This window comes from Pristiophorus japonicus, chromosome 13, assembly GCF_044704955.1.
Source record: "Pristiophorus japonicus isolate sPriJap1 chromosome 13, sPriJap1.hap1, whole genome shotgun sequence".
NCBI classification, from domain to species: Eukaryota; Metazoa; Chordata; class Chondrichthyes; family Pristiophoridae; genus Pristiophorus; species Pristiophorus japonicus.
The window spans coordinates 159,159,087-159,175,138 of NC_091989.1; the positions used below are offsets into that span (position 1 = coordinate 159,159,087).

Genomic DNA, 16,052 nt, shown 5'->3' on the forward strand with positions numbered 1-16,052 from the left:
CACCAATGCTCTTCCCGATCTTCCTTGCTGCAATGCTCCATCTCACCCTCAGCAAGCTCCCTGTTTGAGTGAAATTAAATTACAGGACAAATGGGGATCTGTTCAACCACCACCACCACCTCCACCTCCAGGCCAGTTCCAAAGTCGTCCCATCCTCCATCATTGAATTACAGTACACAGACGATGACTGCGTCTGCGCACACTTGGAGGCCGAACTCCAAGCCGTCGTCAACACCTTCAAAGAGGCATACCAGAGCATGAGCCTTACACTAAACATCCATAAGACAAAAGGTCCTCGACCAACCTGCCCCCGTCACACAGTACTGCCCCCGGTTATCAAAATCCACGACGAAGCCTTGGACAACGTGGACCATTTTCCATACCTCGGGAGACTCCTGTCAACAAGGGCAGACATCAACGATGAGGTCCAACACTGCCTTCAATGTGCGAGTGCAGCCTTCGATCGCCTGAGGAAGAGAATGTTTGAAGACCGGGACCTCAAACCCGGCACCAAGCTCATGGTCTACAGAGCAGTAGTGATACCCATCCTCCTACATGGCTCAAAGACATGGACTATGTACAGCAGGCACCTCAAAACACTGGAGAAGTACCACCAACGTTCCTCCGCAAGATCCTGCAAATCCACTGGCCACTGGTCAGTGTCCTCGCTCAGGCCAACAGCGAAGCACTGACCATGCTCGATTAGCTCCGCTGGACGAGCCACATCGTCCGCATGCCTGACACGAGACTCCCAAAACAAGCGCTCTACTCGGAGCTCCGACACAGCAAGCGAGCCCCAGGTGGGCAGAGGAAACACTTTAAGGATACCCTCAAAGCCTCCTTGAAAAAATATAACATTTCCACCGGCACCTAGGAATCCCTGGCCCAAGACCACCCAAAGTGGAGGAAAAGCACTCCGGAAAGGTGCTGAACACCTCGAGTCTCTTCGCAAAGAGCAAGCTGAAGCCAAGCGTCGACAGCGGAAGGAGCGCGCGGCAACCGATGCACCCCACCTACCCGTTCCTTTAACCACCGTCTGCCCTACCTGTGATAGAGACTGTAAGTCCCGCATCAGACTCTCAGTCACCTGAGAACTCATTTTTAGTGTGGAAGCAAGTCATCCTCATCCCCGAGGGACTGCCTATGATGATGGAAGAACGGAACCAGACGAGTGCAGTCCCACCTTTCTGGATGTTGGTGGAGAGGCGTTGGAGGAGGATGGAGTGGTCAACTGTGTCAAAGGCTGCAGACAGGTCCAGAAGGACGAGGAGGGATAGTTTACCTTTGTCACACTCACAAAGGATATCATCTGTGACTTTGATGAGGGCCGTTTCGGTACTATGGCGTGGCGAAAACCAGATTGAAGGGATTCAAACATTGAATTTTGCAGATTAGTTATAATATTTGCAGTAATATTATAATTCTAACATTAAAGAATGCAGCTGTTAAAAGAGAGTTTTAAAAAACATCAAATTAAAATACTGACTTTTCAAAAATATTTCAACTTCAACAAAACGGTTGTGTTCCTAACACAGATGAAGCTGCACACAGGGAGGTTAAAGTAACAGTGATCTCAGTCTTTAATAAGACACTCTAGAGTGAGGAACAGGCCTTAGGGGCCAGCTTATGTACAGTGCTCCCAAGGGATGCTGGAATCCCTTGGGACTTCAGGTGGTGGAACATGGGAGTGCATGATTTACAGATACACAACATCACTCCCCCACCAAAGTCAAAGTGATAACTATTTACAAGGTGAGGCTGTCGGGAGCCTTTCTTTCCCTGGTGGATCGCCTCGGTACAAATTTCTGTTCTGGTGTGTTGGTTGTGCCTTTGCTGGGCTGACGTGTTGTTGGCCCTGCAGGGCTGCTATGTGAGCCTGGCCTTGCTGGGCTGTTGGGTGTGATGGGTTCGATGGCCTGGTCCGGCGTGGTGTTGTTGATCCTTTGGGTGTGTTTTGTAGGCTCGAAAAAAGTGGTGTCTGCTGTGAGTTGTTCAGGGCAGTCTGTGAACCGCAGCCTCGTTTGGTCCAGGTGCTTTCTGCAAATTTGTCCATTGTCTAGTTTGACTACAAACACCCTACCCACTTCTTTAGCTATCACCGTGCCCGCGATCCACTTGGGACCATGTCCATAGTTTAGCACATACACAGGGTCATTCAGATCAATTTCCCATGACACAGTGGCGCGACCATCATTTACATTTTGTTGCTGCCACCTGCTCTCTAACTGATCATGCAGGTTAGGGTGAACCAGCGAGAGTCTGGTTTTAAGTGTCCTTTTCATGAGTAGCTCAGCCGGGGGCACCCCTGTGAGCGACTGGGGTCTTGTACGGTAGCTGAGCAGTACTCGGGACAGGCGGGTTTGGAGTGAGCCTTCTGTGACTTGTTTAAGGCTCTGTTTGATTGTTTGTACTGCCCGCTCTGCCTGCCCATTGGAGGCTGGTTTAACCGGGGCCGAGGTGACATGTTTGATCCCATTGCGGGTCATGAATTCTTTAAATTCGGCACTGGTGAAACATGGCCCGTTGTCACTGACCAGTATGTCAGGCAGGCTGTGGGAGGCAAACATGGCCCTCAGGTCTTCAATGGTGGCGGTGGCGGTGCTTCCCGACATTATTTCACCTTCAATCCATTTTGAAAAAGCATCCACCACCACCAGGAACATTTTACCGAGAAACGGGCCCGCATAGTCGACATGGATCCTCGACCATGGTCTGGAGGGCCAGGAACACAAACTTAGTGGTGCCTCTCTGGGCGCGTTGCTCAACTGAGCACAAAACGCTGCATTGCCGTACACAGGACTCTAAGTCAGAGTCGATACCAGGCCACCACACATGGGATCTGGTTATCGCTTTCATCATTACTATACCCGGGTGTGTGCTGTGGAGATCCGAGATGAACGTCTCCCTGCCCTTTTTAGGTAGCACTACGCGGTTACCCCACAACAGGCAGTCTGCCTGAATGGACAGCTCATCCTTTCGCCGCTGGAACAGCTTGATTGGCTCTTACATTTCAACGGGGATGCTGGCCCAGCTCCCATGCAGTACAGTTTTTTATTAGGGACAGCAGAGGATCTTGGCTGGTCCAAGTCCTAATCTGGCAGGCCGTGACAGGTGATTTATCATTTTCAAACACTTCCATGACCATCAACAAGTCTGCAGGCTGCGCCACCATCAACAAGTTTGCAGGCTGCGCCATTTCTACCCCTGTGGTGGGCAATGGTAGCCGACTGAGAGAATTCGCACAGTTCTCGGTGCCTGGCCTGTGGCGGATGGTATACACTGATAACGCGAGTGCCCACCTTTGTATGCAGGCTGAGGCATTAGTATTTATCCCCTTGTTTTCAGTGAACAGGGATGTGAGGGGCTTGTGTTCGGTTTCCAGCTCAAATTTGAGGCCAAACAGGTACTGATGCATTTTCTTTACCCCGAACACACACACTAATGCCTCTTTCTCAATCATGCTGTAGGCCCTCTCGGCCTTGGACAAGCTCCTGGAAGCATAGGCGACAGGTTGCAACTTCCCCACGTTAGCTTGTTGTAATACACACCTGACTCCGAACGACGACGCATCACATGCGAGCACAAGTTTTTTACACGGGTTATACAATACAAGCAGCTTGTTGGAGCATAAAATGTTTCTGGCTTTCTCAAAAGCAATTACTTGTTTTTGTCCCCATACCCAGTTCTCACCTTTGCGCAATAACACATGTAGGGGCTCTAAAAGGGTGCTTAACCCTGGTAGGATGTTACCAAAATAGTTGAGTCGTCCCAGGAACGACCGCAGCTCCGTGACATTCTGTGGCCTGGGCGCGTTTCTGATAGCCTCTGTCTTGGCGAATGCCGTGCGCCGCGATCTTTCTCCCCTAAAACTCCACTTCTGTTGCCATGAAGACGCATTTCGACCTCTTCAGCCACAGCCCTATGCGATCCAGTCGCTGGAGGACCTCCTCCAGGTTTTGTAGGTGCTCAGCGGTGTCCCGACCCGTGACCAATATGTCATCCTGAAAGACCACCGTGTGTGGTACCGACTTGAGTAGGCTCTCCATGTTTCTCTGGAAGATCGCTGCAGCCGACCGAATTCCAAACCTGCATCTGTTGTAGATGAACAGTCCCTTGTGTGTGTTGATGCAGGTGAGGCCCTTCGAAGACGTCTCCAGCTCCTGCGTCATGTAGGCCAAAGTCAGGTCGAGCTTGGTGAACGTCTTGCCTCCTGCCAGCGGCGCAAATAGGTCGTCTGCCTTAGGTAACGGGTATTGGTCCTGCAGCGAGAAACGATTAATAGTTACTTTATAATCACCGCAAATCCAACTACTGAAATAAGTATGCTATCTACCTTTTCCTATCCTGTCATAATCTTAAATGCTTTTATATTGTCACGTAATCTGTATTCTAATGAAAAAAGCCCCAATTCATTGTTTTTTGGGTTGGCCCACTCGCTGAATTCCACTGGGGAGATGATGCGCTCGCGTTGCAGCCTGTCCAGCTCGATTTCCACTCTCTCCCTCATCATGTGAGGTACCGCTTGCGCCTTGTGGTGAATGGGTCATGCCTCTGGGACCAAGTGGATCCGCACCTTCGCCCCGGAAAAGTTTCCAATGCCTGGATCAAAAAAGGGAAGGAAATTTGTTAAGAACCTGGGTACATGAGGCCTCATCAACATGTAATAGTGCTCAGATGTCATCCCAGTTACAGCGGATTTTGCCCAGCCAGCTCCTTCCAAGCAGTGTGGGACCATCGCCCGGGACAATCCAGAGTGGTAGTTCATGCACCGTGCCCTCGTAGGTGACCTTGACCATGGCGCTGCCCAGGACAGTGATAAGTTCTTTGGTGTACGTTCTCAGTTTCGTGTGGATGGGGCTCAGGGCTGGTCTGAATGCCTTGTTGCATCACAGTCTCTCAAACATCTTTTTACTCATGATTGGCTAGCACCAGTGTCCAGTTCCATAGCTGCGGGTATTCAATTTTACGTTTAGCATTATAGGTGGACATTTCGTCAAAAATATGTGCACCCCGTGTACTTCAGCATCTACCTCCTCTCTCTGAGGCTCAAAATTGCTTTGATCCACCATGGACCGATCTTCCTCTGCCACGTGGCGGTTAGCAGGTTTTGCAGAGCTTGCAGCTCGTTGGAGGTGCCCCGCTGTTCCACAGCTCTTGCAAACATACCCTTTGAAGCGGCATGAATAGGCTGAATGGAAGCCTCCACAACGCCAACAAGGTGTGAAGTGCCTTGCATTCATCCTGGGTCACCTGAGGCCTGCTGGCAGTTGCAGACTCGTGGGTTCTGCCCTGTACATTTCTGCTAGCAAACACAGTTCCAGTTAATTTATGAACATTGCAAGCACTTGTGTGCTGAGAGATTTGTTTGGTGTTATCTCAATGGCCTTATTGAGGGTCGGTGTCTCTACAGTCAAAAGTTTTCGTAGGGTGGTCTCGTGGCCAATGCCCAATACAAAAAAGTCTCTGAGCATTTGCTCCAGGTAGCCATCAAACTCACATTGTCCTGCAAGTCGCCTTAGCTCGGCGACATAGCTCGCCACTTCCTGACCCTCAGATCGCTGGCACGTGTGGAACCGATACCTCGCCATCAGCACGCTCTCCCTCGGGTTGAGATGCTCCCGAACCAGTGTACACAGCTCCTCCTACGACTTATCTGTGGGTTTCACCGGAGCCAGAAGATTCTTCATGAGGCTGTAGGTCAGTTCCCCGCAGACTGTGAGGAGGACCGCTCTCCTTTTTGTAGCGCTTCCTTCTCCGTCCAGCTCGTTGGCTACAAAGTACTGGTCTAGCCGTTCGACATAGGCTTCCCAGTCCTCACCCTCCGAGAACTTCCCCAGGATGCCCACAGTTTGCTGCATCTTTGCATTGGATTTGTATTCTCGTCGCCAGTTATTGTGTTCCTAACACAGATGAGGCTGCGCACAGGGAGGTTAAATTAACAGTAACCTTAGTCTTTAATAAGACACTCCAGAGTGAGGAACAGGCCTTCGGGGCCGGCTTATATACAGTGCTCCCAAGGGATGCTGGGATCCCTTGGGACTTCAGGGGATGCGCTCCCTGGTGGCAGAAGATGGGAGTGCATGCTTTACAGATACACAACAGTAACTTCTTAGGAAACTCACACAAACTGGTGCAAAGAAATATATACATTTATATATTGCAATACATTATTATTTGACCCCTTTGCTGATTATATAAGTAAGAACATTGGTTGCAAATGGGTAGCTTTGTACTGTTTAGCAGCAAGGCATCATACAGTTTGTTTTATATTTTGAATCACAAGAAGTTTGCATTTCAACAAACACAATCTAAGAAGTAATCAGCAAACATCCAATATTCAATGTCAAATTAAAAAGAAACATGACGGTATCGATCCTCCTCTCGCAAACATATAAATCCCTTATGCTGTTATTATTTTCCGCATTTCCTTTCTGTCCCTTCTCTGTTTGGGACCATTTTGTAAAGTATATGGGCTGAAGTTTCGGCCTGAGTTGCTCCTATTTTTTTGGAGCAACTAGTTTAGAATGGAGCATCTTAGAAATTGCAATTCTCGACATTTAGTTTGTTCCACTTCGAGTGAGTTAGAATAGTTTCATTGTAGAACAGATTTTTTTTTCAAAAGTGGGCGTGTCCAGCCACTTACGCCTGTTTTGCAAGTTTAGGCAGTGAAAACGTACTCCAAACTAACTTAGAATGGAGTAAGTGTAGATTTTTGTACACTCAGAAAAACCTTGCCGACACTTATAAATCAGGCGTAGGGAATGAAAGATGGGGGGCGGGGGGGAAGGGGGTTTAATGCAAACATTAAACACTTCACTTTTACAAATAAAGAGCCATCATCAATAATAAATGATAAATAAATCAATAAATCAACAATAAAAGCAAAAAAAATTTAAAAATTAAACAAAAAATCGATCAATAAATCACAAATAAAGTTTCTACTCATCGACTGTAGCACCGGGAGCCCTCCAACAACGTGCTAGGACGGGGTCTCCCCAGTGTCTCTCTCTCTCTCTGTCTCTCTATCAATGTCTCCCTCTCTCTCTCTGTCAGTGTCTCTCTGTGTTTCTGACAGCGAGGGGGAGGGAGGAGGAGCGGGGGGGTGAAGGGAGGGGGAGGGGGAGAGGGCCGGGGGGGAATGGGAGCTAAACGGGAGGGAGGGAAGGAGGCCCGAGTCCGATCTTCGCCCTGGCAGCCCATTCGGCCAGGGCTAGGGGCGGCGTGCTTCGGGCCCCTCCCACACAGCCGCGCACACTCTAGCGCACATGTGCAGAGGTCCTGGCACTGTTTTCAGCGCCGGGACCGGGCTCCGCCCTCCACATGCTCTGCTGCACTGCGCCAAGGGCCTGGATCGACCAGACGGAGGGGAGAATACCAAGGTAAATAATAGGTGCCTTTTCTGTTCTAAAAAGTTGGCGCACAACATGAAGGTGCGCCATTCTAACCCTGGGGGCAAACTTGGGCCCTATATCAGTAGACTTGTAAAGCGTCTTTCGGATGAGGTTTTAACCTGAGGCCCTCTCTGCTAGTTCAGGTGTCATAAAAGATCCTATGGCACTTTTTCAAAGAAGAGCAGGGAAGTTATCCCCGGTATCCTGGCCAATATTTATCCCTTAATCAACATCACTAAAAACAGATTATATGGTTACTATCACATTGTTGTTTGTAGGAAATTACTGTGTGCAAAATTGGTTACCGTGTTTCCCACATTACAACAGAGACTACACTTCAAAAGTACTTAATTGGCCGTAAAGCACTTTGAGACGTTCTAAGGTCGTGAAAGGCGCTATATAAATGCAAGACCTTCGTGCTGATCTCTGGAAAGATTAACCTGCATTCTTCAAAAACCCATATTTAAAGTGAAGCTACCAAATTGACTTTGGATAGTATACATTTTAATATCATTTCTGTAAAAATCTGTATGGTGGAAATATGAAAATATATGGTTTCTCTCCAATTTCTTGAAATATGATCTGCAAAATAGGCGAGGCTAATTTAGTGGGTAGCAATGGGGAAATTCTGACAAGAGCAGGCAACTTGGCTATTTCTTTTCTTGCAGCAGCTTGCAATACATTTGCTTTCAATCAGTTGACCAGCAGAAGCCCAAGATAGATAGGACAGATACCCCAAAACACCCACTGTCGGCGCGAAAGTTGGTGTTACAACTGAGAGCTCAGACACTAAATTGCACAGGTGTACAATCCAGAACCTACGTTTGCTGTTGGGAAATCCCTGGAACAGACAATATCGGTCTAAATTCTGATAGACTAATGGAAAGTACATGTTCCACCAGCCTGATTTCAATTATGTTAATTATGTTGCTTTCTTTGGTGGCTGTTTTTAATCTAGTTAACCGAATAAGGGAAAACATTAATCCAGCCTATTTATCTACAGCTGATTTCTTGATTAGTTTTGAATCAATAATAGTTTTCACAACTTTTGTCAACAAATCTTAAAGCAGCAATTTGAGAGATGTTCTCAAAATATGGAGGGCGTATTGAGCCAGAAAATCTAATTATTAATCTTCCTTAAAAACAGAATTTGAAAATTAATTTTGTATTGTAACAAATTTCCATTTTATGAATGCAACATTTTTACATACATAAGAACATAAGAATTAGGAGCAGGAGTTCGGCCATTTGAGCCTGCTCCGCCATTCAATAAGATCATGTCTGATCTTCTACCTCAACTCCACTTCCCTGCACTATCCAGGGTGACCAAGGCTGGGAACTCAACATCCAAGGGTTTTCAGCATTTAGGAAGAATCGACAGAAAGGAAAAGGAGGCGGGGTGGCGTTGCTGGTTAAAGAGGAAATCAATGCAATTGTAAGGAAGGACATTATAGCCTGGGTGATGGGGAATCGGTATGGGTGGAATTCCAAAGGGCAGAAAACGTTATTGGGAGTTGTGTATAGACCACCAAATAGTAGTAGTGAGGTTGGGGAGAGCATCAAACAAGAAATAAGGGATGTGTGCAATAAAGGTACAGCAATTATCATGGGCGACTTTAATCTACATATAGATAGGGCTAACCTAACTGGTAGTAATGCGGTGGAGGAGGATTTCCTGGAGTGTATTAGGGATGGTTTTCGAGACCAATATGTCGAGGAACCAACCAGGGAGCTGGCCATCCCAGACTGGATGATGTGTAATGAGAAGGGACTAATTAGCAAACTTGTTGTGCGAGGCCCTTTGGGGAAGAGTGACCATAATATGGTAGAATTCCTTATTAAGACGGAGAGTGACAAAGTTTATTCGGAAACTAAGGTCCTGAACTTAAGGAAAGGTAACTTCGACGGTATGAGGTGTGAATTGGCTAGAATAGACTGGCAGAGGATACTTAAAGGGTTGACGGTGGATAAGCAATGGCCAACATTTAAAGATCACATGGATGAACTTCAGCAATTGTACATCCCTGTCTGGAGTAAGAATAAAACTGGGAAGGTGGCTCAACCATGGCTAACAAGGGAAATTAAGGATAGTGTTAAAACCAAGGAAGAGACATATAAATTGGCTAGAAAAAGCAACACACCTGAGGACTGGGAGAAATTTAGAATTCAACAGAGGAGGACTAAGGGTTTAATTAAGAAGGGGAAAATAGAGTACGAGAGGAAGCTTGCAGGAAACATAAAAACTGACTGCAAAAGCTCCTATAAATATGTGAAGAGAAAAAGATTAGTAAAGACAAACGTAGGTCCCTTGCAGTCGGATTCAGGTGAATTTATAATGGGGAACAAAGAAATGGCAGACTAATTGAACCAATACTTCGGTTCTGACTTCACAAAGGAAGATACAAATAACCTTCCGAATGTACTAGGGGACAGTGGATCTAGTGAGAATGAGGAACTGAAAGATATCCTTATTAGGCGGGAAATTATGTTAGGGAAATTGATGGGATTAAAGGCCGATAAATCCCCGGGTCCTGATAATCTGCATCCCAGAGTACTTAAGGAAGTGGCCCTAGAAATAGTGGATACATTGGTGATCATTTTCCAACAATCTATCGACTCTGGATCAGTTCCTATGGACTGGAGGGTAGCTAATGTCATGCCACTTTTTAAAAAAGGAGGGAGAGAGAAAGTGGATAATTATAGACTGGTTAGCCTGACATCAGTAGTGGGGAAAATGCTGGAATCAATCATTAAGGATGAAATAGCAGCCCATTTGGAAAGCAGTGACAGGATCGGACCGAGTCAGCATGGATTTATGAAAGGGAAATCATGCTTGACGAATCTTCTGCAATTTTTTGAGGATGTAACTAGTCGAGTGGACAAGGGAGAACCAGTGGATGTGGTGTATTTGGACTTTCAAAAGGCTTTTGACAAGAGCCCACACAAGAGATTGGTGTACAAAATCAAAGTGCATGGTATTGGGGATAATGTATTGACATGGATAGAGAACTGGTTGGCAGACAGGAAGCAGAGAGTCGGGATAAACGGGTCCTTTTTAGAATGGCAGGCAGTTACTAGTGGGGTGCCGCAGGGCTCAGTGCTGGGACCCCAGCTCTTTACAAAATACATTAACGATTTGGATGAAGGAATAGAGTGTAAATCTCCAAGTTTGCGGATGACACTAAACTGGGTGGCGGTGTGAGCTGTGAGGAGGACACTAAGAGGCTGCAGGGTGACTTGGACAGATTATGTGAGTGGGCAAATACATGGCAGTTGCAGTATAATGTGGATAAATGTGAGGTCATCCATTTTGGGGGCAAAAACACGAAGGCAGAATATTATCTGAATGGCGGCAGACTAGCATGAGGAGGTGCAACGAGACCTGGGTGTCATGGTTCATCAGTCACTGAAAGTGGGCACGCAGGTACAGCAGGCGGTAAAGAAGGCAAATGGTATGTTGGCCTTCATAGCTAGGGGATTTGAATATAGGAGCAGGGAGGTCTTACTGCAGTTGTACAGGGCCTTGGTGAGGCCTCACCTGGAATATTATGTTCAGTTTTGGTCTCTTAGTCTGAGGAAGGACATTCTTGCTATTGAGGGAGTGCAGCGAAGGTTTACCAGACTGATTCCAGGGATGGCTGGGCTGTCATATGAGGAGAGACTGGATCAACTGGGCCTTTATTCACTGGCATTTAGAAGGATGAGAGGGGATCTCATAGAAACATATAAGATCCTGACGGGACTGGACAGGTTTTTTGCGGGAAGAATGTTCTCGATGTTGGGGAAGTCCAGAACCAGGGGACATAGTCTTAGGATAAGGGGTAGGCCATTTAGGACTGAGATGAGGAGAAACTTCTTCACTCAGAGTTGTTGACCTGTGGAATTCCCTGCCGCAGAGAGTTGTTGATGCCAGTTCATTGGATATATTCAAGAGGGAGTTCGATATGGCACTTACGGTTAAGAGGATCAAGGGGTATGGAGAGAAAGCAAGAAGGGGGTACTGAAGGAATGATCAGCCATGATCTTATTGAATGGTGGTGCAGGCTCGAAGGGCCGAATGGCCTACTCCTGCACCTATTTTCTATGTTTCTATCCCCGTATCCCTTGATTCCCTTAATATCCAAAAATCTATCAATCTCTGTCTTGAATATACTCAACAGCTGAGCCATCACAGCCCTCTGGGATAGAAAGAATTCCAAAGATTCACTACCCTCTGAGTGAAGAAATTTCTCCTCATCTCAGTCCTAAATCACCAATCCCTTATTCTGAGACTGTGACCCCTGGTTCTAAACTCCCCAGCCAGGGGAAGCATTCTCCCAGCATCTACCCTGTCAAGCCCTGTAATAATTATGTATGTTTCAATGAGATCACCTCTCATTATTCTAAACTCTAGAGAATATAGACTTAGTCTACTCAATCTCTCCTCATAGGACAATCTCCCCATCCCAGGAACCAGTCTAGTCAACCTTTCTTGCAGTCTCTCTATGGAAAGTATATCCTTCCTTAGGTAAGGAGACAAAAACTGAACACAATACTCCAGGTATGGATTCACCAGGCCCCTATACAATGCATTCAGAAAGAAGTGCAGGATCGGCGAGGTTGGGGCGCAGGAGCGGTGAGTGATCGTGGAGCGACATGATCGGGGCCCAGGAGAGGTGTTGAGTTCGGGGCCCAGAAGAGGCGAGGGCCCAGGGGCAGCATGGGCCAGTCCGCATTGCAATATGTGTACGCACTAGGCCCATGAAGCAGAGCTGGTTTCCAGTCATCTTGGTTAATTCTTGCCACTGGACCAAGACCTAGCTCTGTCAAGCCCGAGTGGTGGCTGGTGTGCAACGGCCACCACACATTAAAAAATCCACGCACAGGTATCTTCCACCCTTCCACATGTAGTTCGGGACCTGGAATATCATTGAAACACCTGTGAACTCAGCCCTTTTTGGCATGGGAAGCAAGTCATCCTCGATACGAGGGACCGCCTATGATAATGATATAATTGCAGAGACATCTTTACTCTTATACTTAAATCCTCTTGTAATAAAGGTCAACATACCATTTGCTTTCTTAATTGCTTGCTGTACCTGCATGTTAACTCTCAGTTATTTGTGTACAAGAACACCCACGTCCCTCTTAACACCAACATATATTACATTTGGTCCCCTCATCCAAGTCATTGATATAGATATACAGATATTATGAACTGGCTAAATTACTCAATAACTAAAGAGCAAGTGAAACACTCACTGTCAATTTACAATCTTATCATAAACTGGCCGATTGTGATCTCTTAATACTATACCTTGGCCACAAGATGCCACTAAGTACTCAACTCACTAGTCATGTCTAGTGTTAGAAATCAAGTACTGCAAGACTGAGCCAAGTTGTATATTTTGACTTGAGGCACATTTAGTTTTATATAACTAAATTACCGAATATGTCGAAAACATTTTCAGCTCCATGAACTAATGAAGCTGATAATCTATAGCAGTAAATAAAATGGGTTGTTGACTTGCACTGGGATTCATAATTGAAAGCAATATAAAGTAATATACTGTATTTGCACAATACACGTCTCTTACATAATATTTGTATGTGGTACAAAAATTCTTTCATAAACCTTAAAGAATTAGTAGAAGATTGATTCCTGTTTTACGAACTGTATTTTAGCTCCTCTGCCTAGTCTTTCACTCTGTGGATTCACCAGTGCCATTAACATTCACATTAAAGAAAAAAGCAGTCTGGTTTGACACAAAATATATGTGTCCTGTTCCAATGAAGTCAAACAACATTTCTGCAGTCATTTATTAACAGAGGGCCCTTTCTGAAATAGAGACACTTCAGTCTAAATTTTCCATTACACTTAATTACCCAGCTAAACATTCCAATATCAAGAACAGACACTAACAGAGGACATGATAGAAATAAGGTGGACAAAAAAAATCACTCTCTGGTGACATGAATTGTAATACATAGTTGAAGCACTGACTAACACACTTTTCAACATCAATTTAAAGCCTGGCTGTGTGGACATGAGGTGGTGTAATGAATATGGCAATTTTAGCCATTGTGGATGGCATGCTATATAAAAGCTGTCATGGCTGACAACATTTTGAATTCACTTTTTGTCCAGCTGATGCACATCTCTCTGGGAGTGTCAGAGAAGAGACAGCTAGTAAAGGAATGCAGTGTCTTGTTTTAATAGAAATGTTCATGCAGTGAAATTAGATTGAGCTGTAACCTATATTTCTTACAATGAAAACTGCATTAAGCAGTATCTTTGAGAACAAATCAAAATGGCTCCTTAAGGCAGGTACTGATCAGTGAATTGTGTTTAAGGCAAGCTGCTTGATCCAGCTGAAGTTCTATTTAATTAAGATAGAAAGAAGCTATTATGTAAAAAAAGACTGGTTGGTTTAGACAGGTGGCTGTTTAACTATGGATACTAAAGAGGAATCTTATTTACCTAAGGGTACAGTTATCCGCATTCTTTGAACGGTGATCTCCTTCAGATACAGTACAGTCTAAGGGCAAACTATGTACTTGCATTAATTACATTCTCACAGCAGATATGCAGTTCTCTCTCACATCTGTTTTTTTCACTTGGCATCCAGCCATTTTTGTATCTATGTCCTTCTATAACTGAAGTGCCGAACAAACTCAATTCATTTCAATAAAAATGTGTGGATGCATTTTTTTTAAAACGGCAAAGACCAGCACATGATAATCTCCCAGTGTTCTATATATGCCGTAAAACGATAAATTCAATCCACTCAAAAAGAGAAAAGCATTTAAGTGTAAATTTAGTATGGCTTTGCTATTGGTGTGTGGCCTTCCAAAATTTACCCTTTAAAGTCGTAGGGGGAGACATTCGGTTGTTTAGCGCCACCATAGGGGCCGCTAAACACCTGCCGCGCTATGACAGTCTGCCGCGAACATCACTGGTGATTTAGCGGCGCTGTCATTTAGCACTGTGCACTCTAGTGCCATCCACTTAGTGATGTCAAGAGTGTGCAACGCCCCCTTTGAGATGCGTTTCCGAAATTGACTGCTTTCACCTGCTGTAGCACCTGCCGCTACTCCCAACAGGGGGAAGCAGGCGATCCACAGAGGATCCCGGGGCAATATCGCAGGGAATGAAGAGGTAAGTGTTGAGAGTCAAATTTTTAACAATTACTTACCTCTCTTACCTGTGGAAGGCTGTCGGTAGCCTCCCTTCCATTTTTTTGCAGGTTTCACATGGTCGACCTCACCTCCTCTTTAGGCTTTATCCTAGCGCCTCAAGTTGAGAAGCGCTACAGCCCCGCGATGGGTCTATAGCACCCCAAGAGGATTGTGCAACACTTTCCTTAGCGCTCCACTCTCCTCTTGTGGCGATACAACTGAATATCCCACTTTGAGGCAGTAGACAACGCCCGGTGCTAAAGGTAGCGCCCCCCGCGGCATCACCGTCTCAAAACGGGCGATACCGAATTTCCAGCCCCTAGTGTTGCTTTTCCTGTGAAGAGGATTGATTATTTTAATCTATAAAAAAAAACAAGTTTACAAGCAGTAATTTTCCTTTTAAAGCAACTTAAATCGGACTACAGTGTTCTGTTAAGGTTCCTCTTTCTAAATTAGCCAAAAATCACTGGTTACTTAGTTTTAAATTGAGTAAAGTGACAATTGGAGCTGAACATTTGTTAAATAACCTGAAAGTATGCCTTACCTCTTCAGTTTTGGAATGGTATTTTTCACAAAGGGAGGCCAGTTCTACCTTCATTATCACCAACTCTTCTTCCTTACCGCTAAGTTCCTTCATGGTTTCATGGGCCTTCCTCTGTGATACCATCATCTGGCTACTGAGTTCAATCAATCGATTTTCACAAATATGAGCCTGGAAAATATGAAGGATCTTTTAATTGGATTATCTGTGCATTGCAACACAGTCTGTTTTATGACCACTTTTCTCAATCTGACAACTAAGGGTTTTGTGTTCTTTGCAGTTTTTAATCACCAACTGTGCGCAACATACTTATAATATGCCCTTATGTCACTTTTTATTTCCTGGCCAAGAGCGCAGGAAGATGATTTGTTCCCAAGCTGGTCTGCAATCGGTTGCTAGGGAATATGTCAACGGCTGGGTCTATTCTCTTGGTGGGACAGCACCTGTCTTCTGCTTGGCTACTCCCTCACAGAACTCACAAGGTTGGGTACTAACTGTACAGTTAAACATAGGGGTGGACCAATCTTTTACCACTATGAAAGACACATTATTAGTAAGCAATGTGCTGCTCCACCTGTCATGTATGTAACCTTTATGTAATAACACTGCAATACTGTATATACGTAAGAAATGCACACCTTGACCACAGGGGGTGAACTTATGGGAGCCACTCCTCACCTGGTCATCCAGGTACATAAAGGGAGGTCCCACGCAGGGTCATCACTTCTTGGTCCTGTGAATAAAGGTTCAGGTCACAGAGTGACCTTGTCCATAGAATGTGCCTCGTGTGGATTTGTGGTATTGTGTAAAGACTTTACATTGGCGATGAGAAACGGGAATCAACGACCCACGAGAAAGGCCACCGGCAGCACAGATGAACGGTACTGTGTTGGTGAGGACTGGGGCGATTTCATTGAGAGGCTCCAGCAGAGTTTCACGAAGGACTGGCTGGGAGACACAGT

The 16,052-nt window shown here is 45.6% G+C and overlaps 1 protein-coding gene across 3 annotated transcripts in view; it reads right to left on the minus strand.

The window, feature by feature from the left end:
- Positions 1 to 16,052, minus strand: part of LOC139278942 (early endosome antigen 1) — a 1,017,310-nt gene that overhangs the window by 74,206 nt on the left and 927,052 nt on the right. For all 3 annotated transcript variants that reach the window (XM_070898220.1, XM_070898221.1, XM_070898219.1), the window contains one exon: positions 15,094 to 15,261. In XM_070898220.1, the coding sequence (XP_070754321.1) occupies positions 15,094 to 15,261 (168 nt within the window). The remainder of the gene's footprint in view (positions 1 to 15,093; positions 15,262 to 16,052) is intronic.